General features: G+C 35.7%; 1 protein-coding gene across 7 annotated transcripts in view; it reads right to left on the minus strand.

The window, feature by feature from the left end:
• Positions 1-3,679: 3,679 nt before the first annotated feature.
• The window catches only part of CDC14B (cell division cycle 14B), a 46,802-nt gene continuing 23,854 nt past the window's right edge, over positions 3,680-26,627 (minus strand). For 2 of the 7 annotated variants that reach the window (XM_042826920.1, XM_042826926.1), the window contains exons 6-14: positions 25,897-25,963; positions 24,404-24,466; positions 23,406-23,493; positions 22,835-23,065; positions 21,051-21,189; positions 20,773-20,926; positions 19,977-20,077; positions 11,400-11,516; positions 3,680-6,523 (exon numbers count right to left, since the gene is read on the minus strand). In XM_042826920.1, coding sequence (XP_042682854.1) covers positions 6,484-6,523; positions 11,400-11,516; positions 19,977-20,077; positions 20,773-20,926; positions 21,051-21,189; positions 22,835-23,065; positions 23,406-23,493; positions 24,404-24,466; positions 25,897-25,963 — 1,000 coding nt within the window. In that variant the 3' untranslated portion in view covers positions 3,680-6,483. Of the gene's footprint in view, positions 6,524-11,399; positions 11,517-17,478; positions 17,625-19,976; positions 20,078-20,772; positions 20,927-21,050; positions 21,190-22,834; positions 23,066-23,405; positions 23,494-24,403; positions 24,467-25,896; positions 25,964-26,627 lie in introns of those variants that run through there. The other 5 variants (XM_042826921.1, XM_042826922.1, XM_042826924.1 and 2 more) reach the window with 5 other exon arrangements.

A 26,627-nucleotide genomic window follows, 5' to 3' on the forward strand; every position in this document is an offset into this window, starting at 1 on the left:
ATATTCCACTGTGACCCACACACACAATCCTCTTTTTAATGTTAAATTTTTTATAATTGTGGAACTTCCTTTTGGAGGGCTCTGACTGCATCTGTGTTTTTGCTTGCAATTGTTTCAATCATTACAGAGATATTTACTAATGTTTTTTTTCAAGTTTACTGACTCCTAGCCCCAGGACAAACCATCTGGCAAAACAGTGAAATGCAGAGCTACTTTTAGTTGGGGAATTATTTCTTTTGCTTCTTTTCAGGAAGGTTGTATTTGTTCCTCAATTTGCAGATTAATAGTTACTGTAGGAACTGTAGTTGCTGGAGTGCAAATTTGGCAGTAGTACTTTTCTATGTCCACATATCCAATACTAGCTTCTTTTTGGGGGACCATCCAACTGCTGTACTTCCTTCCTATAGTTGAGACATGCCTTGGGAATTGCACCTTTGTATGCACATACATGTATTATTTTTCATTTAGTACTGGGGTATTTATTTCCCACTTGAGAATTTCTGATTTTTCATCTGTATCAAATGTTTTTTACCATTAAGTGTATCCAAAAGACATGAGAAGGAATAGGGGTGCTAGTTAAAGGCACTGTTTTCTCTGAGTGTTCTGGAAAGTGAGGAGAAACCATGCAACTGCTCTTAATGGCTCTTTTAGCCATTAAGGCAATGTGATGTGTTTATTTTCTTCCCAAGACCAAAGCAGTCTCATATCAATAATTGACGTTGTGAAATTTGACAAAATCACAACTTCCTCCGCTTACCCAATTGACCCCTGGGGGATACCACTGATAGCCAGTCTGAATCTAGACAGATGAATAATCAATTGGATTCTTACAACATGCTTAAGCCATTCCTTAGTTTTGCATAGCTGTCACAGGAACATGTGTATATATAGGCACATTCATACAAGGAGTAATGTATTCACACGCACAAATAATAATAATGTTGATAATAATGTAATGTTGACCAACCACTGAACATGCTCCAAGGTTATCTGCGGAAAGTGTCCATTCATATATGTCACTGAGTGAACAGGCATAGAATTAGAGATCTTCTCTTTCAGTAACCAGCTGGACAAGCATGGAACAATTTGTGGGGTGGGATCTTCAGTCTTTGGACTCAAGAAAGTAACAACTGCCGCTCTTCAACTCTGCTACTCAGAATTACATAAAACCTTCAGGTGTTACCTGTCCACAAACACCTTTTTGAGGATATGATGCAACAAATGTTTCAGATGGCTGAATGTACAGAGCAGCTTTAGGTACTGCATCACTTTTAATGGCAGCATTCTGATTAACACCAGCTTAATGACTTCACTAAGGTTTTTGCTTGCCTGAGTAGCCAGTGTAAAAAAAAAGTTCTGCGTTCAGCTGTCTGTTTTATCTGTAGCTGACTGTGAGCTGCTGTCAGCTCTAAACAAAGGTTTCTCTGTCTAGATTTGTACGCTAGTAAGTACTTGACTAAGAGATAATGAGTTAACACAATGAAATGTCAGGACAGCTTTTATGTAGGTAAAGGAAGCAGACACAAGGTCTTGGATTACTCTCTTCTGATGAGAAAAAGTAAGTTGACACGCTACTCATATAATCCAGGAATTCTGGACTTGGTGGGAGCTTGTTGGTTGTATTTTTTGGTGTTTTTTTTTTTTTTTTTTTTTTTTATAGATCAAATCCTGTTTTCTGATGTTTTTCCTGACTCTAACAAAGGTTGTGTTCCTTGGGAAAAGATAACTTTCTGGTGGGCGTTTTCTATGAAGCTTTCAGTGAAATGAAGGAGTTCTTTAAGTATGGAAGCAACATTAAACATTTTATTTCAGAAACAAAGTAGAGTGGCAGAAGTGGACAAAAAAAGCACCTAGAAGCATGACACCAGAAGTATTGCATGTTGTAAAGACACAGTCCTAGAAGCATGATGTTTTGGGAAGAACAAGGAATTGTGTTGACAGAACTCAAATGTGGGAGGAAAGCCAGGTGGGCCTAGTAGGAAACCTGATGAAGAAGGGGCGATGAGGAAGCTGAGCCCTTCCACTATGAAGAATATCGTGGAAACAACCACTGTCTTTAATGGCAATCTTCCCTCTATTAGCAGCAGTCATTTTGGGTTTTCCTGCATTAACAGTATCTTCTGCCAAAGAGACATTTATGTCTGCTCCCTCTGTCCTGTTGGCATAAGAACGAGCTTTTTATTGTGTTGATGGCATAACTTGTGTGCAGCAGATGAGGGAGTTGGAGAAGCTGGGAATCAGGGATGGCTGTGAGACGGAAGTGGTGTGCACCTGCTGGCATGCAGCCACTGCACGCACCTGCAGCTGGGTGACCAATAGCAACTGCTGCTTAGGCTGTCTGGGCAGTGCAGTCTTCGCCAGATTTGTAACAGCCTTGTATATTGGGAAGGACTATGAAGAGTGGAGGCAGTTACTTAAGGGATTGAATTTCTGAATTTCCTTCGCCCCGTCCCTCATGCAAAAATAAATAAAAAACAAAGACCAAGCACCTTCCTCTTAACTATTTAGTTTTAAAACTCGCAGTGTTTCTGTTTTCAGTAAGCTCAGCCTTGAATATTTCTAAAGACAGCACATCAGTTTTGCTGCAGTGTTCTCTGCTCCTACATGGGCTGTGTAGAACCCATAAAGGAGGCTGGAAAGTGCCAAATCAAAGTAAGCTTCAGAAATACTGCACACAGGTTATTCTTGCGGTGCATAATGTTGCCAAAACCTTGGCCTGGTCACTGTTCAGCTGTTCTCTGTATTGTGCTTTGGTCCTTTGCCTTTCCCTGTCCAGTGCCTGTGCTGTGCTTGCATGTCTACATAGGGATTAGTGGTGTTTTGCTGTGGTGATCACATGCAAACACAGACGTATTCCAGGCAGAGCCTTTTGTTCACTCTTCTGCAGGCAACTAGCAAAGGAAGAAGTGGTTTAAACATTTACACAAGCACAGAAAGGGTAACATTACAATTGATGAACACAAAGATTTTCCAAGCAAATATGAACATCCCTTTCTGGAGCAAGTGAGAGTTTACTCATCTGTCAAATAGGTTCTGCCCAAGGTGCACATGTTTTGCTTTTTCTTAAATATGTAAGGTAAGAATAAATATTGGAATAATTACATACTTCTCCTTCTCCTTCCCCTCCCATTTCCCCTTCTCCTTCTCCTTCTCCTTCTCCTTCTCCTTCTCCTTCTCCTTCTCCTTCTCCTTCTCCTTCTCCTTCTCCTTCTCCTTCTCCTCCCTTCCCTTTTCATGGACCCTCACAACTTAGGTAAAAGTAAATGATTCTAAAAATATTTGTTTTGAGAAATCTTCACTTTCCATTTCCACTACCACCATTTACATGTGGTAAATGGTATTTCAAATTCTACCAATTTCCAAAAAAAATGAGTGCTACACTACCATACATAAAGAAGACAAATTAAGTTAGAAGCCAGTTTTTTACTGGCTAAGAGTGTCCCAACTATTTGAGTACAATTACTGTTATATTCTGAAGTCAGTCCCCTCAAATGCAGAGCCAAAAATTATATTTAAAATGCAGTATTTTGAGATTTGTGCTTTTTAATTAAAAAACTTACCTTTTTAGGCAAGTGAGATTCTTTCATTATTTCTATGAGCACAAAGTGGTCAGACCCATACAAATGTGGTCTTAGATGACTTCCTTCAGAATGTTGGAAACAAAAGTGAACACACAAACTTCTGATTATTATTTTTAATTTTACGTAATTCATGTTTACAATTCTCACTATTCAATATTTTGTATAAAACCAAATACAATATGCACTATTTTCAAATGAGACACAAATGCATATTGAGCTATTTGATATTACAAGATAATATGAAGCTTTATCTTAAAAATACCTCCAGCAAAATAAATTCCCATTCTATCAATCCAAGTTAAAAAAATATGATTAGAAATATACAATTTAGAAATAATCAAGATGAACAGTGCTCATTAGTCGAAGACTTCTAGATCTTGATAGTCTGTACACAAGTTACACAAGACACAGTCTGCAAACTACTAATATAAAAACTGCAGTGCAACAAATCAGTGAATGTAACTTTTTCTTCGCCGCATTTTAATGCATGAGTACCTACTTTTTTTTTAATTTTTTTTTATTTTTTTTTAAAGCAGCACTTTTTCTATTGTCCTGGGGCAAAAGGACATGGTCTGATTTAGCTTCTATTACTATACTGATGCTGTAATGGAAGCTAGCAATTAGACCTAAGATAGACAACTATTGAATATGTTGCAGAGATCGCAGAAGAATCCATCTTGCATGTTGAAAGAGTAGAAAGAATTTTTAAGTTTAACCAAAACTGCTAATTGGCAATAGCAGAAATAAGTTCCTTCAGCTGCTCTGTTGCACTGCTGTCATACATGTGCTCCTTTTTGGCACACAGTACTGCACATTTCAAAACAGACTTGGAAACCACAAACTCCCTCACCCATGGCTACTACTTCATAATTGTACTTAAGACAGCTTTGGTATGGCATAGTAAACATAGAAGACAAAATACTAAAAACTTGGACAGACAAAGCAATATAATTAGATCAGATGCAATAAGCTAACAGATTAATTCACCATATAAGATTGCTTGGAGAATTTTCATGTTTATTTCTGATACTCTGACACTTTGGTGTTTCTCAGCATGATACTCATTTTTGGATGGGGTAGCCTCAAACATATTCACGACAAACAGTTTTGGTTTAACTTGAGTTGCCATGCGGTGTACAATTCATGCAAACTTGCTTCTGATTAACTTCTGAGTACTAACTGCTTTGCTGATTACTTTAAAAAACGGAAATTCCAACTCAGAATTTTGAAGGGCTGTGGAATATGCTGATAAATTTTAGATCAAGAAGTTCAGCTAAGAGAACAGTAAGGCCAAAACATTATCAATAGATCTTACTTGTTTTAACTCTCATCCTTACATCTCATTAGTTTCATCCTTTCCCTCCTGCCTTTTAAGATTTGCAAGTAAGTTCACTCATAAAATTTTCAAGATGGAAATTTTCTTCAAAAATAAAGAGATTAATTTTTGCACAACACACCATCTATTGCCATTTTGGTGAAGGAGGTCAAAAAAGTAAAAAAAAAAAAAAAAAAAAGGTAATAAAATTTTTATCACTATTGGGGTGAGTTCTGTCCCATTTTTTGGGTGGTTTTCACTTAGAAGAGAGTGAAAGAGATTGTGAAAATTAATTGGAAAACAAACAAACAAAAAAAAAAAACAGGGTATAAGCCTCAGTGCTCCTTATCTTGCACCATACAAACCTATTTTGTGCTCATATTTGCAAATCTGAAGTATACATACATACATACATATATATATAAATTTACACTCACAGATGTCACCATACATTTTACATTCTGCATACTCTCCAACTCACAATGCTCTTCTTTAGCCAACAAAATGTATTCAAACCCATGTGTGGTTATTCATAGTGGCACTGAGAAACCACTGGTGTAACAGAACACTTCCTTTCATTTGAAAAGAATCCTTTCTTCATAGAAAGAAAATCCTCCCCCTTGCAAATATAATCTGGATCTTTTAAAAACTTAAGTTATTCTGTTGCTAAAATTCCCAGCCAAAAATGACTTGGAGGTACTGGTGGGTGGCAAGCTGAACATGAGACAACACTGTGCTCTTGAAGCCCAGAAGGCCAACCATACCCAATTGCCCATACCCAACTGGTAATCTAAAGATTCATCTAAAAGATGTGATGATATGAAAAGAAAGAGTAATGACATTTCACTGCTTTAAATGTTTTTCCTCCTTCTTACAATCATACTGGATTTAAAGCAATTACAAATAGATAAAAGAGCCAGTGGTTGGGAACAACTGAAAATCTATCGCTATTAAAAACAAGATAATTGCTTTCTGTTGGCTTTTTTTTTTTTTTTTTCCCCCCAAAATTAAAATTAAAAAAAATCACAGTCTTTGAAAATAAAGCACTCTTTGGTGGACAATATTTACTTTGTTCTCAACACCAGGACTTCATAAAAAAAAATTCATATAAAATAAGAAAGAATAGCCAGTTAACACAAGAGAGTACCAATCCTATAAGTAAAAAACCTCCGTGGTAGAGTTTCAGTCTCAAGTGGAGACCTAAGTCCAGTCTGAATGAACAACACAGATTTACATATTAAAAACTCCCACCATTTTCTCACTTCTGGTGGTCAGCAGCTGTGATTGCCATCACATTTTATGCACATGCATCATATATGGTAGGGAGCCCTCTTTACAATAGAGAGCTCAAGTATTTACACCTGAGTCTGAATTTACACTATTTTGTTGGTTTTGCTTGAGGAAGTATTAGTAATTAAGAAACTGTATGCCAAGCATGTTGCCAGTTTTATTTTACAAGTATGAATGAGTTTCTTCTGCTTAAGTGGAGCCAAAGACATCTTCCTAGAACTGCAATCAAGTGTCTTCAAGTTGTATCCCCTTCATGCCTGGATATCCCCTTTCAACACTGCTTGCCAATTTGAAATTTTAACGCAATACTGTTCTAGTTCTTGTGGTGGACTGGCTGCTGAAATAAAACATATTTGAGGAAAAAAATTGAAATGTGTACCCAAAAAATTATTTGAAGCTAATATTGTTGGCAAGATGAAACAATTAAACTGTATTTCAAAAAAGAGACATTGTAAAAGTCACAGCATTTAAAAACACAGCAATATCAGTTGTAAAGAAAGCACAGACCAGTGTGTTCGCAGAGAATATGAAGAAAGGCTCAGTTTCATACAAAAAAGCAACATAATTTCATTAAGTACAATTGCTGTAAAGTATTCATTTTTCTTCTCTCCCTATGATGTATCAGACTGAAGGAAAAGTAGAAAGAGTAGCAGAGAAACATTAATATTTTTCAAGCTAGACCTAGATTTCACAGATAAACTCTGAAATGCTGCAGGCAATTTTCAATGTATGAGCAAGGGTACAGACGGCTCCTTTTCCAATTTCCAATAAAGTAAAAGCACGTGAGATTGTAAAAGCATAATCCTCTCTTGTTAAAAGAAGTAAAATAATCTATACCACATTTTCATGCATTTTCTCCTGTCTTCTCAAGTTTTTTTTTTCCGTAATAACTTGACCTCCATATTCTCTTTAGCAGCTCTAGCTACCAAAATTCTTTGATCATTCAAGATTTCACTTCTAACCAATTACTTGTTATGTACATAATTCTAAATCTTTAAGATGATAAAACAGAGAAAACTGCTTCATTTGGGCCTTACTATGTTTCATTTGGTCTGGGAATTTCTGAAGTATAAATCCGTTGGCCAAAATGCACAGGGTTCTTATCCTGCAGAGAACACAGGTTTGCTATGCATTTTTGCTAGTCCAGCTATCTGTCTAAGAAGAATGCTATTCAAGTCCTTCACGTACTTTGGGATCAAGTCTAGGCAATGATTATTTACGTTAAGAGTTAAGATTTTGAGAATCCTCTTCCATCTCACCTTTTAGCTGATATAGTAGCACACTGTTCTACTAAAAGCGATTTGATAGCAAGAAAGTGAGGAGGGAAATAGGAGAGGAAAATGACCCATCTGTCCTAAAGATAATGTGCTATATGCATCCTGTTAAGATACAAACACAAACAGGCTTCATTCCCAGTAACTCAAAAATTTACATGGTATATTATCCTCAATGGAGAAAAAAGATTAGAATAAGGACACCCACAGAAAAAAAACTGTGGAGAATGCTTTAGTCATGCAGTGTCTTGCAGTTACACAACAACATTATTTCAGTCACAACAAATAATGTGTTATGCCCACCAGTACTGTCTTTTGTAGATGGCAGCTGACATCTCGAGACATTCCACAACGGAAATACAATGAACATTGTGAGCAATATATTGAAATTCTCTAAGACCACTATGCAAAACCAGAACAAAATATTTTAACTGCAAATGACTACTTTGGCTGAAGTACCATTCTAGGGACATTTTATACGATAGTGTCCAAAAGTTTGAAGGATGAAATGGTAAATTCAGATCTGCTGATTATGCTGCGTAATGATGGGTCAAAAAAAAGTGATTAATCTGGAGTAAAAACTGACTAAAATGGCCTGGAGCATCAACAAAAAAGTTTTGTATAAAAACTGTGCAAGATTTTTCCACTGGAATACAACAGACTGGCAAGTCAAGAGAAGAATAAAGGTCCACACTAATATCAGACATTCAGAGAAAGCAACAGAACCTTGACAAAGGTAGATGTTGGTTAGGACACAATCTCAGTTTTTTAACAGTAATTATTTCCCTCTATATTGCATTCAATTTATCTGGAAAAGGTCAATCTATTTATGTACTGTGAGGTAATACAAACTTCACAGACTTCAACTGGGTTGTGGCAATACTTATCAGTACAAGCTGGGGTAATTAAGGATAGAGCACAGTCCTGCTGAAAAGGACTTGGCGATACTGGTGGATGGTACACATTGCTGGACACAAGCCAGCAATGTACTCCTGCACCCCAGAAAGCCAAACATATCCTGGGCTACATCAAAAGAAACGTGGCCAGTAGGTTGAAGGGAGTGATCCTGCCCCTCTACTTTGCACTCGTGAGGCCTCACTTGGAGTACTGTGTCCAGATGTGGAGTCCTCAGCGCAGAACAGACATGGTGTCATTGCAGAGCATCCAGAGGAGGGCTCACAAAAGCTATCCAAGGGATAGAACACCTCCCCTATGAGGACAGGTGGAAAGACCTGGGGCTGTTTGACATGGAGTGTTGGAGGCAGGTGCAGAGGAGGGCCACAGACATGATCAGAGGGCTGGAACAACTCCCCTATGTGGACAGGCTGGGAGAGTTAGGGTTCTTCAGCCTGGAGAAGAAAAGTCTCTGAGGAGACCTTATAGCAGCCTTCCAGTACCTGGAGGGGGCCTACAGGAAAGCTGGGGGGGGAGGGGGGTAGCTTTTTGTAAAGACAGGTAGCAAGAGGAAAAGGGGAAATGGCCTTAAACTGGAAGAGGGTAGGTTTAGACTAGATAGTAGGAAGAAATTCCTTACTGTGAAGGGTGGTGAGGCACTGGAACAGGTTGTCCATAGAGGTTGTGGATGCCCCCTCCCTAGAAGCATTCAAGACATGGCAAGACAGGACTTTGAAAAACCTGGTCTAGAGGGAGATATACCTGCCTATAGCAGTTGGGGTTAGAACTAGATGATCTTAAAGGTCCCTTTCAACCCAAATCACTTTTTTATTCTATTACTCTGTGATTCAACCTAGAGAAGAAGAGAAGACTCCAGGGGGGCTTGACAGCAGCTTTACAATATCTAAAGTAGGACTAGAAGAAAGAAGGGACTTTTTAGCAGTGCCTGCTCTGACAGGACAAGGGGAAATGGCTGTAAAGTAAAAGAGAGAAAATTTAGATTGGATATAAGGAATAAGTTTTTGACAATAAGGATGGTGAGGCACTGGAACAGGCTGCCCAGAGAGGTTTTGCATGCTCCATCCTTAGAGATATTCAAGGCTAGGCTGAAACAGGCTCTGAGCAACAGGCTCTGAGTGGCCTAGCTGCAGATGTTCCTGAAAAAGCATGAAAAAAGAAAGCAAGGCTTAAAAAAATTGAGTAAGGTTTTGCTAAACACTCTAATAAAAGGACACCTACAGGATTAATAGCAAGGTACTAAGTGGAAATCTGGAATATAAACAGTCTTACTGAAATAGTCTTTAGAGGGATGAGTACCCAATTAATTCTCTAAGATGAAAAGATAATTAAGAACTCCAGAACTGTGAGAACAAATATTTAGGGCCACTGTGACTATGCAATCCAAACATAAACTCACTGACACTCTTCTATCACAAATGTTAGAAGAAACAGTATATAGAATGAAATATTTGGGGTAGAAGTTTTAGAAAAGACATTAAAACAGGAAATGCTTTATCAAATGTGAGGTAATTTGAAACCTGATCCTTGGCCCTCTGAGTCATAAATCTGTCAACACATACATAGCATTTATTTCAACATAACTGAAATCTTCCTTGCTCTGGGGATGTTGTTTCCTCCTATGGATAGGTAGTCTGATCCCTTACCTGAATATATCTACACTATATACTACAATATCTACTTAAAGGTGTGTTTTCCAGGAACTGAATATACGTGTTCAATCAAGTATACTACTATGAAGAGCTGCAAGTAGATTAAAACTTACGAAGAATAAAAACAGCTGTGGGAATCCCATCAGTCTATCTGGAGCAAAACTGGCATGGTGAAAACAATTTAGAATGGAGTTTCTCAGTAAAACTCCGAGAAAGACTTAAGATTTTTAGGAAAACAGATATTTCAGGAAAAATGAAATATTTTTCTACATGTTATATGAATCAAAATACAATTCATAAAATTCATATAGCTGCTGATGAAAATTCTGACTAGCACATTCTTGCAGATTGCTATTACTTAGACTACTTCCTTAGCCCAGTACAGTGGATTTTTCATAATGTCTGTCACCTTCAAAAGTGGGTGAGGTTGTGAAAACAAAAACTATGTATGGAAGAAAAACTGCACAAAAACCTGGAATTTTCAGCAAAACTTATTAAGCAAGCCACATAAACTAGAGTCTGTGAGTTGTGGGCTTTTTTTTTTGTTGTTGTTGCTGTTATTTGCCACCTTTTTTGCTCCCTAAGAAAAAAATATATCTTCAGCACCTGGCAGATCCATTCAAAAGTTGTTCCTTATAAGCCCGAGGCAGATTCTGTTCATCAGTAGCTACTGAATATTACTTGAAAATTCTATCAAGTTATATTCTAAACTCATCTTTGATAACGTCTTGGAGAGCTACTGCAGAGAGGTATGAACACGTGTGTGCAGTAGAAACATATTAATACTGGGGCCATACTCTTCTGCATCAAAAAACACTTTCACCCTCGTATACATTCATCCAAATTTAAAATTTCCTTAAGTTCTGTGGAACAAGTTCAGACCAGATAATCAGTGATACTCCACTATGAAATCTCACACCACATATGCATTTTATACACTTCACCTACCCACTGCTGGATTTGCCCACAACTGCATTTCAGTTGTCCACAAGTTTACTTTGCATGCTAAATCTAACTCTGAATGCTGTGAACAACTTTTCCTCTCTTATTCCAGATTAGATTTGATAATTACAAGATTTTTTTGGATACTAGAATCACTTAACTCCAGTAGTTCTTACTCACTTTAGGAATAAGAATATAAAATTCTGAAACTTGAAGGACTCAGCAGTATAATCTGATTCATGTAAGATGTAAAGTTCTAGATATTCTCAGTATATAACAGGAGACAAAAAACTGCTTCTTGCTTCTCATTTCTCATTTTCAGGAGGAGGAATTAAATTGTGGCAAAAGCCTTTAACAGCAGCAGTGGATACACCAGCTCAAAAGTATTTGTCTACACAACAGTTACTGGATCTTTAAAGAGGGTAGCTCTCACCTTTTTATACTTTTGTTTCTTGCTGCAGATCTGGTAGTTCTTTTAGTAATGTTTGTACTGTCAGAAATGCTAGGTTCAGAGGTTTTATTTTTCTGAACACTGGACTGCAGAATTACTCTGAAAAGAGTAGGAAAAAAAAAAAAAGAGATTATATAACCTGAAAGTTTCTAGGAAAACACTGAAAAGAGGATATTACAATTTCAGCAAATCTAACAAGTAGTAGTGGGCCTTTTAATTTGAAAAGCAAACTGTTCCACCTAAAAATCAGCCAGCTCTTTATAATGTTCTTGTTATAATTATGGTTATGCAGGTCTGTTTTATTAGGAATGCAGGTACATTTTTGTGTAATTTTTTAAAAAATTATTTGCTCATTTTTTAACCAAGAAGAGAATAAATAATAATTTGGAGTTTTCTTTGAGGTTTTTAGAGAACAACAAAAAAAACCTATTACATGTTGCTGTAACAACAGAAAAAATATAGAACGAAACTGACATATGCAACAAAACCAAATATTATTTTCCAGTTTGACATAGAAGAAACTGGAAAACAAAACAAAACAAAAAAACAAACAAAAAGAACAAGTCATTCGATTTGTGAAGAAGTGACTCTCAATGTCCTGCAGCAACCATGAAATATTCCCTTCAAATACAGTTGCCTGGGTAAAAACACTGAATATGCCAGCATTCTGCTATTACAGGTAATAAGCACACCATTCTCAAATGCTGGTTGTGTTCAGCAGCTTCTCCTGAAGACCGAAACATTCTGGCATTTCTTAACAGGAAGAAAAAACATAGAGTTGCTTATAGTGTCAGCACCCACAACAGAGTAACAGTAAAATGCAAATAATTATTTTTAGCTTTCATGCAGCTTGCTTGTACGGAAATAACATTTTCAGTTTTCCTTAATACAGGCAGTAAAATTATGATCCTATGGACAAAAAATGACAACTCATATATATCAGCAGTCTACAGATATATATTTAGTGCAACATTTAATTGGTCTATTTTCTAGTCTTCCCATTTGTGCAAGTTTCTAACTATAAAAATATGCATCACTGTAGAGATTAGCATAACTTCAGGATACATCCTTTTTTTCCTCTGCAGCTTATTAGCATTTCAGTTCTCAGTGGCTTCGCTGAGTTCATCTCTATTGGTAGACTGCATTAGATTCTCAAAGTTTCATTATATTAAATAAACTGCTGCATGGTTGTTTAATATTCCGAAAAAATCCCTGCTTTCTAAGAATCCTATACATAAACATAAAACATAGATTCTGGAGCAAAAGTGGACAGGCATTCATAGGAGAATATATATATGAGCATTTTTGTACTCACACAACATACTCACCTGTCAAAAGCAATTACTGAAAATATGAATAGAAAAAAAAAAAACCCTGTATATTTACTGTTTTATATGGGGCTTGATACTAGAACTGGAATAAACAAATGTACTTGAAAGGACATAATTTCAACTAAAATCAATTCTGTAGTATATTTCTCCATTTTACAGCAGTAAAAATTACCAACCAACTTGTTGTATCCAAAGTTACTGCTTCTATATTGTTTGGCAAATGATTAAATTAACACAACGTCCATGTATTTTAAATTTTTGTATGAACAAAACTCAAACTTGCAAAATCAAGAACCTTGATTTGCAGAAGTCCAAACCTGCAGTACTGCAGCAGCAAGGACTATTAAAATGCAATGCAAATTCCACTGTAAACACTACACATTTCAAGTCAGAGGAAGCAGTTATACGAGAAGCTGAAAATAAAACACAAGTACCTTCAAAATTATACCATGCTGCAACAGACAACACAAGTTCTTCTACCAAAAATCTGTCTTTCTTGCATGTTTAAGGTGATAAGGTTCAAAACATTGAATTTCACTTTATAATTTCCATTGCTATGTTAAGGCAACTCTAGTAAGTTCTAATATTAAAAGTTACCATTCTCTTTTCAGTGTAGTCGTTATACAACATGAACCACTTTGAACTAAAATTTACAAATGATGCCAACAATGAAAAGAAGTCAGCATTACATCCTTCACCTGTGCCACCAGTGATTTCCAGGACTGAATTAACAGGTAAAAAACCTGCGTAGCCTCCTGACTCTTCATCACTTCAAGTACAACTCAATCATGGCACACGCTGGTTAATAACTTCTTATGCAGACAGACATACGTAAAAAACGTGTTTTCTCTTTAAATCTGTGCATGCACCTCTTAGTATAGAATGCATGTAACATGTATTTAAAAGAAAGCAAAAGTTGTTGGAACATTATCTAATTATTACCTCTTTCATATAGTGTCCTTTTTTTTCCAGACACCAAAACCTCAGAAAAGAAGCCATTGTATATGACTTAAACCTATATGCTCATCTCAGTATGAACTAAAATGCTGTGAAGCAATAACGTAGTAATATTTCATGAGCACTTAAATGCTATCTTTTTGACATATCATAAGTAAGTCCTTACATTCCATGTAATTTTATGTGTTTGCAAGAAAGAAAAACTGGGACTATGACTTACAAAAATATGCACTATATATGACTCAACTTAAAGACCAAGCCAACTATGGCATCCTCCTCATGAAACTACTATATTTAACAAAGGGTGGGGAGAGGAGTGATCCTACAGGATCAGCTGAGAGCCAGCTTTAAGCACAAAAGTTATGTCACTTACACATCAAAGTGATATAAAACATCACACAGCTAGCCCAAGAGAGTAAAGCTCAGTTGGAATCCCTATTAACAAAGCATTTGCTAAATGATCAAACAGGTTAGAATTGGACTAAAACTTTAGTCTTTGAAGGCTTAGAGCATCTCAAGGAAAACAGACAAATTCCCATTTGTACCACTGTCTGACACGGCATTACTAAGCACTCCCAGCTTTCAGCTTAGGAGCTGCATTACCTTTAATGTATAGAATTTTGATTTAATAGGTGATTAGACTGGCAGCCTCACTTGAGAACTGGTCTCATAGATATGTCTCATAAAGAACATGAAATGATTCTCAGGGCACCTATTTACTGCTTGGTAACTATTTGTGAATAATAGCATGTCATGATGTACAGCTGAGCAACTAACTTACAGAAATACCAGAAGATCTGGTGTACAAAATATTCTTCTGATGTACAAAATATTCTTCATCTCAATGAAATACAATTTTAAAAAAAGAAAAATCATGAAGATATGCTACAAGACGGTTTAATAGCCATGCTATTAAAAGATGTATGCTATGAATTTTTCATGCCCATTAGCATCATTTGCTACTTCTGAGCCTAATACATCCTCCAGCATGACACTAGTTGGCACACCACTTCTCTTTAAGCTAATATACTGGCCTTCAAACAAATCAAAACCTGCTTTAGTGTAATAGTGTTGGGTCAGTAGCACCAACTTCTAAATATTTCATAATTTATTATTTAAATTGAAGGAGGGGACCACATCATAACAACATGCATAAAAGCCCAACCCCCAAACCCAGGCCAATCACCAGAAAACTTGAGAGAAATCAGTGCTCACAAAAAGCTTTTATAAAATATAATCCTAAGTATCCTATAATCCTAAGGTATCCTAAGGAGGGAGAAAGTGAAGAGAGGCTACACAGGAGCATATCTTCTCTGACCTCCTGATGGGAGTTTTACCAAGATTATCTACTTTATGAGGTCCTGACTGTGTCTGGGATAAGAGTTAATTTTGTTCACAGTAGCTAGTAATGTGCTGTGTTATGGATATAGGAGGAAAATAATGCTGATAACACACTGATACTTTAGTTGTTGCTGAGCAGTGTTGCACAGAGCAAAGAACACTTCATCTCTTCACACTCTCCTGACAGCAAGAGGAGATGGAAGAGTATAAGGAGCTGGGAGGGCAGCTGACCCAAACAGGCAAAAGAAGTTTCCCATAACCTATCATATCACGCTCAACTGTAAAACTGGTTCAAAGGAGTAACTAGGACACATGGTGTGGAGGTTTTTGCCTTCCCCACTAACAGCTATGTGCAATGAGCTCTGCTGTTCTGGAAGCGGCTGAATGCCTGGTCTGCTGATGGGACACAGCCTATGAATATGTTGTGTCTTGCCTTCACACAAAGCTTTTGCTTTATCTACAAAATTGTCCTTATTTCAACCCACAAGTTCTTGCACTTTTTTTTACCTTTTCCATTCTCTTGTCCTAGTGCTGCTAGGGGTGAGTGAGTCGGCAGCTGGGTAGTGTTAAGCTGGTTGCTGGGTTAAACCATTACACAGTCAAATAAAACACTGCTTTCTCGCCACCTTCTTTTCAGGAAGGCTGGCATAAGATATATAACCCTCCTGTAAGTCATAGATAATTAGCTCTTCAGTCTATAGGTAAACAGTCAACAGAACTGCCAGACTAGCTAAGAGTGATGACTGAATCATCTGGCTGATAATTTGGTCTCTTAAACCCAAGAGACACTAGCTGCAAAATGGAAAGAACATTTAATGAAAATTTAAGTCTTTTCAATTCTGAGACATAAAACAACACCCTATGATTGTCAATTCTGAGTATGAGGCAGTGGCACCTCAATTGTTAGCATAATAACACCTTTACTAACATCAAACTGTTGATGTTAGTCAAACAGACTAAGTCTGTTCTCTTACCCCTCAGCTAAGGAGTTTTTACATAGAACATGGAAATGTTACAAGAAAGACAGTTTAGTGAAACTGATCTTACAGTAAAAGAAAACAAAGAATGTATTGCTTCTTTTCTTTGAAATGGTGTTCAAAATTTATTCTTTCAGTTTGCCTTTAGAAATCTGAGTTTCTGTAAAACTCCTGTAAAATGCTGAGACGAGAACTAATGCTACACTGAGAGCAAAGTTTTCAAAACAAGTCTCATTTCAGTGTGTTCTCTGGCAAAGTTAGGTACCAAAGGGAAGAAAAAAAAAGAGGATAATTTGATCTTAGGGTTTATTTATTTATTTATTTATTTATTTCTGCAGAAGACTAGATTAAAATGACCTCAGCTAAGGCTAGCGGAGTAACAAAGTAGTTGACCATTCCCCCAGTTTTTGTTTTCAGACCGACTCCTTTACCAGCAAAATTATTTCTGTGCTTTTTATAACTGTGGCTGCAAGGCTCCTGATCTTTCACTATAAGCACTGAATTTTCAAGCATTCACATGAAGTAAACATAGTGGAGGTAGTAGTAGTGGTAGAGCAGCGTCATGGAGACAGAGAAGCAAACAGAAAGAAGCTGTTATGGGTTTCCTGAAAGTTCTGTGTGCTGCTTAAATTTTATTTGGCCAAAAGATGAAAGTTGCCATTGATGAAGATATTGCACCAAGTAAAAAATGGCTCCAACCAGTCTGACAAAAGTGGAGAAAAGAGTAAAAATTGTACACAAGTAATGAATGTATTTTTAATGATTTAACTTCTGAATTTAAGTAACAGAAGTATTAAAATATTCCTATAATGCTCTATAAAAATACCTAAGAACAAAAGATGAAAACAGCTTGTTTGAGTAAACAAATGAGCTTTGACCTAATATTGCAATCTGTCTCATCTTCTGTTGTAAGGTCAAAAAAAAAGTAAAATTTTACTGTCTCTTACTGCATAATGCTATAATGTTTTAAAAAAAACAAAACCAAAAACCTACTGCCACTTCTAACTAATTCTAATTCCTGGTATTTCACATGAATAATACTACCATCATTTAGGAAATTAAGCGCCTTTGCAAGTTTATAAATTTTGAAGTAAAAGTGGAGCTAACATCTTCACTTGCAATATGCAAAGGAGAGGATTACATTATAAACCAGTTTGGGGTTTTTTTTCCTTTTTACAAATATAGTTTTACTTATTTGCAGGAGCACGCAAAGAAGAAAGGCTTCAAAATTATAAATTACCCTAAATATAAAAGCTCTGCACCTTCTGTATTGCAAGCCAGCCATAAAATCACTCCGTTATTTCAAATAATATATACAAAAATACAACAAGCGAGAGCAGTGAAAAATACTCTTGCAACAAAGTCAGTAAGGAACATGATGTGAAAACATGCATTTATGAGACACACCAGACAGAAAGCATGAGTTATTAAAGAGAAATGGAATGGGACACTTACACAGTGGCTCTCTCTCAGGGGGTCCTGATGGTTACTATTTTCTTAAACCATCTAGACAGAATAGCAGGCTGGGAAGAAGGGAGCCACATACAATCCACCAGATGACAATGCTACACAGTGTAGACACCAGCATAGCTAGGAGCCATCTAAAAAAGGGGTTGGAGGGGGAGGAAAAGATGAACAAAAATTCGAAAGCAAAAGCTATTGCTGCATTTTAGCTTGTTTCTTTATAAAGCATACTGCTCCATAATCTTAGTCAAGCATTTTCTTACTTTCCATATGAACCCATGTAACTGTAACTTGTCAAATGTATCTATGTGTTACAGGAAGCAGAACAAAATTTCTTGAAATCCTCACTGAAGTAATCTCTCCCAAAGAAAGTTGTTGTCAATATTTCAAAAATAAATGCACTCTAGACCATTTGTAGCCATCTCTTATGCAGTTTGAACAGCCTGTACCAATAGATCTTACTTCACAACCATATGTTTTGATACAAAAATACTCGCCCTGAGCCAGATCACTTTCTAGCAACTATTTATGTGAACACTCAAAACAGCAAGGCTGCATTAATTCCTGCATTCAAAACTGCCAAAGCTAATTGATATTCTCTTTGCCAAAGGTATACCACATTGTTTATTGGAACATACACAAAGCATCCATTCACAAAATCACATAACGGTCATACAATCATCTTCAAAATGCTACTACAGAAACCCCTTGTGACTCAAAGTAATGCTCCTAGCCCTCAAAAGACTGTAATCCTCTTGAATTCTGGTGCTCTTATTTTGCTTGTGTTTTTTGTTGTAGTAGTTCTTTTGTTTTCTCTCTGAAATAAAACTACATAGAGGATTTAGAAATTTCTTTTTGTTTGCTCATACAAAATCAATTTCTCAACAGAATTAACTACTTTTTAAGATTCTGAACTAAAACAGAAAAAGGCTAAGAGCTGTTTAGGTATGATAACTAATCCTGGTAAGGCAGCTAAACATTCCTACTGGTATTTTGGTTTAGTAACAGTAACACTGTCATCACATTATCTCAGTACAAGCTGTACTCAGTCTCAGTACAAACCATAAAATCATTTCCTGCAAGAAACAGTAGAAAGGAAATTCCAATTCCTTGTTAGTAAACCACCTCCCTGTGCCAATATGCAAAACTATCAAAACATAAATTACCCAGTCAACATTCATTCTAAAGAACATGCTGTAACTGAGACTTTTCACAAACTTTATTATATACTTAAAGTACTACATGTGAAAAAAATACTAGGAAGTACAAATGAAGGCAACACATGCCTCAGAAAATAATGTGCAAGGTAGCTATTTTTTACTTTACTATTCGAGTATGGGCTTACTATTCGAGGTGGGTTGGTTTTTTTTTGTTGTTTTTTGTGGGTTTTTTTGTATTGTCTGATTTTTCTACTTTTTAAAAAAATTTCAGTTGGTACAGGCTTTGCTCTTCATATATTGTTGATTACATGATTGTCTGTGTAAACGATGACTGTGAACAACAGAGATTCTTTTAATTAAAACAAAAGTCAAATTCTTACACAGCAATGTGTGAGGCTATCCAAAGATACTCTTGTAACTTTAGCATATTCTTACTATGTACTTCTCACTTTCCTAAAAGTTTGATGGCCCATAATTAGCTATGAATTATGCCTTATGATTCCTTCAGAAGTATAGCATAAAAAAAGCCAAGTTGCCTTTGGTCTGTAATTCCAGTAGTGTAATATTTGCAAAAATCTACCGCCCTTTCTTTCCTAGCAAACAAATGAGATATTGGATATATCTTTCACATCTTGCATTCCCTTGCAGTTTATGTATGGACAGACAAAATTTTTTCCTTCTACAACAGATGCAAGCAGCAGTTGCCTACAAACTTTATTTTACAGGTGGTGTTTCATGCTTGTTTTAAATAAGGAGACTAACATACCAAGTTCCAAAATAGAACAGGCCTCCTTAGAATTTATTTATTGAAATACTACTACTACCTGCCTTCCTGAATGTCAACCATTATCCCAAAGTCCATAGGATTTAGGGCATGTCCTCCAAGGAGAAGGAAATAAAACAAAGCTAAAGATTTTTCTTTCAACTATTCTTAAGCAGCTGGCCCTACTGAAAACTATGAACACACCATATTTCAAGCAATCAAACACCACCAATCAGTCATATTCTTCCACTGCTATGCTGCCACAGAAAGGAAGAAGAAATTACTAGCATACGGCATTCATAAGTACTACAGGAATTTCCAGAGCACAGAGCACTGGAATCAAAGATTAACACAAAGAGAAAGAAAGTGAATAATGCAGGTCTTCAACCAAGTTCTCCTGCTTCCTTAATGCCTTCAGCAGAACTTTTAGGAAAAAGGTGAATCTCACGCTTGTTTTAAATGAGCAAAATCAGTCCTGCCAACAAATTTATAAGCGCTAAGGTAAAAATGCATGAAGAACAGAATAAAAGCATTTCTGGTATTTATGCATTCATAAACTGACTTACTTTTGTGGAGATGCAGTTGTAGATTTTGCCTGCCTTTTACTTTTCAAAGCACGAAGCTTATCACCTTGCGTTATACTGTCTGTTTCATCTTCATCACTGTACTGGATAAGATGGAAAAAGCCAAAGTTTAAAAGTACACATTTAGAAAGAATTAACTTTACTTTAAATCATAAATTTAGAATTATCCCCAAAAGAAAGGCTGCCAGCATAAAAATGAAAGAAATTCACTTAAATAAATAAATTTCCTGTGATGTCACGTGATTTGCATGCATCAAAATGTTCAAACATTGGAAACACATCTCAAACCACTGTTCAGGTACAAGACAATACTCACTTGCCATTTCCAGCAATTATCCACCTCTTAAAGAAAGCAGACAGCTTCAAAAAGTTGTACAGAAGCTGTAATTTTTCAAAGCTAAATATAGTGAAAAACTTTTCATTCCTCCCCTCAAAACACAGAAAGTAATACAATAATTTAACTGGCAATCCAAAAAACACTTACAGAATTTTTGTCTGCAAATTTTAAGCTCTAATATTGTTTGTTCTAATATTTATCTAACTGCAAGGATCAACTACGATGATAATTCTCCTACCTCACTGATGTACTGCACTTCGTTTTTAAAATCATAATTCCTGTCCATAGCATTTTTATCCCCAAACCTCTTGATAGGAAAAAGGAAAAGAGAAAAAGGAATCTAATATCACAGCTTTATTGTACCCACATGTTTGTTTAGAATCTAAGAAATCCTCAACAGCATTTGCAATTTTCACAAAAGCAAGATATTCAGATGGTTACCAGTTCAGTGTCGTTTTGGATTGTCCTCCTGTTTCTAATACCATTAATTGAAATATGACCTACTCCTGACACGATTCTTGTTACACCCATTTTACAGTTCCGTCTCAACTTTTGATGGAAAAGATCTCCTTCTCTCCAAAGTTCTGGCTGTTTCCTATCACAGTACAGAAAAATAACCCAAAAACCAACAAATTAACAACACAAAATTTAAGGATAGAATAAAAAGAGAACATAAAGTTACGAATCTATTTTCAAAATTAGTAAGTCCTTCTACTTACTTCATTAGGAAATGCTGTTGTGGTCCGATCACTGAACCTGGTCTGTTTATCCTAATCCAGGCAATAGTTTCAGCAGCTGTCATTCGATAATGCTTCATAATATAACAGGCAATAAGTGTGCCAGTTCGCCCAAGACCAGCTGTGTAAGATAAAAAGATGGGGTTTTTTATATGCTTGTTTTCATCTGAAAGCTGCTGCAGCTACAGACACTGTGACTCAGACAAAAAGTTAAGTGTCTGTTTTATTAGATAAAATTGTTGCTGGTAAAACTCTCTAAGTGCAACCTACCTTTTCATTTTTTTCCCTCATATATATAGTTAATAACAGATTGTTTAAGTGTTTTTAATATCTGCAACTACATATTTACATGCACACATATAAAAGCATACAGGATGTATACACAAACAGGCATCACAAGTTTTTAATGTAGCTATACAAGAGCTGCCTTTTCAGACAATTCACAAAGCACTTTAAGTACAAACTGATCACAAATTGCAGTAACATCAGTTGCTCTCTTTTTTTTATTCCCAAGGAAAAGCTAAATTTTGCAATAAGGAAGTTTGTATACTTGCCACTATGAGGACTACTCTAGAAAACTTTCCTAAAGGCCCTAGAAATGGAACCATTTACCTTGATAAATTTGAAAAGGAAAAGAAGATAGCCAGCTTTGTGGCCTGCTTGATCACTTTCTATAAATGTCAAATCACATTCTTTCATTTAATAATCTACTGAACATCTGTGTAAAAACCTTCAGTATAGTCCAACAGACAAGACAACCACACAGCACTTTCTGTGCTTTGTCCAGCTGTAAGAACAGGCTAGAGCATTCCACTGTTTCTCAAGAGTTATAGGAGGCTGAGGACTGTAAGGTAGTCTTGACATCATCAGCATGATAAATATCAGAGACATCTTATTTTGAAGGAACACAAAGCATTTGTACCACTTTAAATATAATCAATTAAATGACATGCCTGGATTTCACATCCTGGTAGAGAATGTAAGTGTACAGTCAAGAAGCTGTTCTGGTCATGTCTACAGTATAATCCTATTAAACATATAGCAAGTGAAAATCCAGAGAAAAAAAAAAAATGAAGCCTCTGAAGGTCCCAAGCAAATGTTTAAGAAAATACTTTTCTCGTCCAATCATTATCTGGTGTGAAAGGGAAAACAGTTGCTCTGGAACTGCAGAAATCTTTATGCCTCAGCAAGCTACATTCAAGCTATGCTGGGCATGTTCTCAACAGCCATTCCTTTTGAGTTACATTGCCAAGTAACAGGCATTCAGAGATACCCAGCACAGCTAGTATAGAGGGTTTCCGAGGGATGAAAATAGTTATGGTTCTGTAGGAACACTCCAATACTTCATGATTACTTTTCTCAAAAAGCTCTACTGATATTTTTAAAAATTTATAACTTGGGTGTATTTATTCACGTTTTCAGAAATACCTATAAACCTTGCCAGTATTGCAAATTCCAAATCAAAAGAACCTTCTGAAAGCGCTAACGCTTTCTAGTAGAAAGAGATGCTAATAATGGCAAGCTTGCATCCAGCAATCTCATTCTTGAAATATTTGGAAAGACTACTATGGAACTTAAAAAACTAGAAGACAAAGAGCAAAACAAAAGCACATAAAGAATGTGCGCAGGAAAGCTGTTGCTTAGCAAAGTTGTCAGTAACTAGATGTAAAGGAATTACGGAATTGAAATGGGGCTGTAAAAGGGACCTTAAGGTGAGAAATATCCTAGGAACTATAACTTGAAATATAAATTGTTTGTAACTGTACCTTTGCAATGAACGGCTACAACACCTTCAGCATTTTCACAAATACTTAGAAATGCTTTAACGATGGTATCATTAGGTATGCTTCCATCAGCAAAGAAGAGGTCAAAATGCTCAAATCCAGCATCCGTAAAACGTCTGGCATCATACATTTTTTTGTTGAGGCGTATTATAGTGGTGACCTTATGTTTCCTGAAATATGGGAAATAAGCTTCTGGAGCAAGATGGGGATAGCCTATTTGAAAAAAAAGAAAGTGGGGGAGAGGAAGAAGAATGAGACTCAAACTGTAAAATAAATGAAGACTGAAAACCAACAGAAGAAAACACTTTCAAAATAAAACTTATGACAAACATAAAGAAATAGTGTAACTGAAAATGGAATTTTAAAATAATCACCTAGATCAGATGCAATTAAACCAAGCATTACAATTTTACTACCAGGGTTCTTATAAAAGAAACAGAGCCAAGGAAAAAACACACTATTTGAGGAACAATTTTTAAAGCTTTTTCTTACTGGTAGCAACCAACTAAGTAAGCAGTGGGCTTGTGTCCCCCACCTCCTTTTTTAAGCATACCATTTTCAATTTTACTTCTTGAATGAGGTCCACTGAAGGCAATGAATTTGTTTGGTATTATCCAGTTAAAATCTCCATTTTCTGCTCTCTGTCAAGAGAAAATGCTTGGTTTATCATTATCCCTGTATTTTCAGGCTTTTCCTTATTGTTTCAAAATACATGCTAGATAGACGTGATGTAAAATTTTTGTCAAAGAAAGTGTTAGTGACCTGCTTTTTGCTTCATCAGGAGGCTGTCACTTGTTTTTAATCTCACTCATCTTGCTTGTATTTTCCCTTTTCTAAATTACAGTTTTAGAACAATGCCGTTGGTAAGCTTCAGATGAAGAACAATTTCCAATTCTAACATTTTTATAGGTTTCTAAACTATGATCTTCCTCTTTTTCATTATTTAAATCATGATTTTTTAGATTCTAAGAATACCTAATTTTCTCTTTACTGATAACTAGCAGTGTTGCATTTCTGAGACTTTATATATTCAGACACTGTAGTCCTTTAACTTCATATTAATTTCCTACACCTCAAACTTCTTGGAGGCTTTAAGTTTCTTCTTCTTTAGTTTAAAGAATGGTATTATAATTTTGCTTTGTGTTAACAAATGCACACTTCAATTGGTTTTCAGAAATCAGTTAAGACTTGGACCTGTCTGCCCTCAAGCTGCCCACTGTAACTGCTCAAAAATATGCTACACTTTTTAAAGATTGCCAAGGAACAAATTCCTGCTCCCTGATCACCTTCCTTAAGGTGATCTAAGACTTTAATAAAAACATGGGGAAAAAAGTATTTCAGTGCTGTTTTCTGCTTTTCTCCACTATGTTTGAGGCTGACTACGCTTAAATCTGACTCTGAATACTCTCTCTGATCACTCACCTATATTTAGTAATCACAGTTGAAAGAGGTAAAAAAGAAATGGAACATAATACTACAGACAAATAGCACATATTATAAACAATCATAATGGCATTAATAGCAAACTAATCAGAAGATTGATACACGTACCTCATAATGCTCATATTCATTTACATCAAATTCATCAAAATCCAGAAAACCATACTGCAAAGCCTAAAATCCAGAATACAACTTTTAACAAAAATAGCATATTTTCAGTGAGGACAGTTAATTTCTCTTTCAGGTTACTGAATGCCTCTTACTACTTGCTCTATCCTTTCAGAGGAATTTCTTAATTCATTTGAAAAAATACACAACAGTTGAGTCTTGGTACAAAAAAGGAAAAACCGATTTGTAAATTATAATAGAAGTGAGGTTACATGAGGAAGTCTTTCTGTTTTCACCAAATTCATATTTTATAAGTGTACTGTCTTTTTATTACTGCTAGTATTAAGATATGCCAAAGAGAAAAATAACCGGCAAACATTACCTATTTAAATTATGGGTATATTCTGAAATCTGTATTCAAACATAAATATTTTTGTGTAAGGATCCTATTCTATTAAGATTCTTATATCTTCACTAATTAAGAACTGGCTGCAGGTATACTAAGCCTACAGTTCTAAAGAGAAATCAGTGTGGTCCTCGATGCTCCTTATTATCTATAGCCATTATATTTAATACAGTATAAAAAATGTAAACTTTCTGGTAACTAGCAGTTTATCACTTATTAAGTCAGAAAGAGCAAATGCAGACAATCTCATAACATCACATATTTTGAATATTAAATTCAAATCTCTTCTCATATTGCATAGCCCATTGTGGTTTTCCTTGCTGTTCACCAGTATTGAAAAGAATAGCAATTCACTGCTCTTGGCAAAGGAGCAGCCAATTTTGGAACACAGAAAAACACATGAAAAATCTCAAAACTACAAGAAGTTGGCTTATGCAATAGAAACAACAGTATTTGGCAGAGACACTCACAATGAAAAAAAACAAACAGTAATGGAATGGAGAGCCACAGAATATTCATATATGCCTCTTCAATTTTCATACAGATGAAAAAGAATGCATTCAAGTTCTCCTTGCTCTAAAATGACACATTAGTCACCACTGTACTGCTGTAAGACAGTAGGTTGTAATAATTTGTGATTAAAAAAAAATCAGCTTGTAACATTGTTGCATTTATAATACTGAAGCAAAACTTCAAGTTACAATTACATACTGAAAATGCCCAAAAAGCACCAATAAGCAATTCAAAAGCAAAATTCAAAGGCAAAAGTGGGTCATCTGATAAAACTGTTAAGCAGCTCTTAGGGATCAGAGATACAAACGACTGTCTTGAAAAGATTAATTAAACAGAAGTCAACATTTCCCCTTTAGAAACTTTTCTAGTTGACTATGCATGGCATAAGTTCACTCCTAGGGATGTTCCACCCAGTTTTGTTACAATGCATAATACATAATAAGCTGGTAACAATCAGAAAATTTGCTGTAATTGTAGCTGTAACAGACTAATTAGCTACTAGCTTTCAAAGGCTTCTTTTTTTGCTGGGCAGTAATTAGCTGATGTTTCACACTAAAAAAAATACTGTTTAACTTACCTTGTTTATTGCATGAAAACAATCCAGCAAAGTTAGATGAAAACTGCAAGTACCAAATGAAGCATCCCTGTAGTACAAGATGATCAAAACAGTTAAGTTTTCCCATTTAAATCTCTATTTCTCTATATTTCTCTATAAAGCAACATTAAATGATAAATAGAATTTCTAGTATTGCAAAATATTGTTGAACAATTACTTAATTTCCACCCTTGTATCTCATAGTAACAACACAGAAAATACTCTAGTTATACCTTTTGTTAAATGTAACATGCTCAATGTACATGTCAACAAAGAACAGAAATACATGAAAAATAACAGAAACTCCCTATGGCAAAAACTGATGCATAAAGAATAATCACACTGTAACATACAATCTTAAAACATTTCTATCTGAAGTTCACTTTCAAAAACATCAAACTGTAATACACTGCAATTTTCTTCTTCAAATTCCATTTAAAGAAAAAAGACACTTCACAAATGCATTTTTTAATATATGTGAACAGTATCTTCTTGAAAAACCTGTCAAGATACACATTTGTATGGATATGCTAAAAGATTTATAAGATGCACAGAATAGTTAATGCTTAAACTTGAGAAATTGGTTCTCATCAAAACTTTCATCTACTTTTTTCCTAAATCTTCTTGATGCAAAAATAGTCATGTTCTTGGTATATAACCATTACTAGACTCCCTAAGCACAGTCATATAAGCATTCTACAGGAATACTTCAG

This window comes from Centrocercus urophasianus, unplaced genomic scaffold (genome assembly GCF_019232065.1).
Source record: "Centrocercus urophasianus isolate 14NV4802_14NV808 unplaced genomic scaffold, USGS_Curo_1.0 seq_27, whole genome shotgun sequence".
NCBI lineage: Eukaryota > Metazoa > Chordata > Aves > Galliformes > Phasianidae > Centrocercus > Centrocercus urophasianus.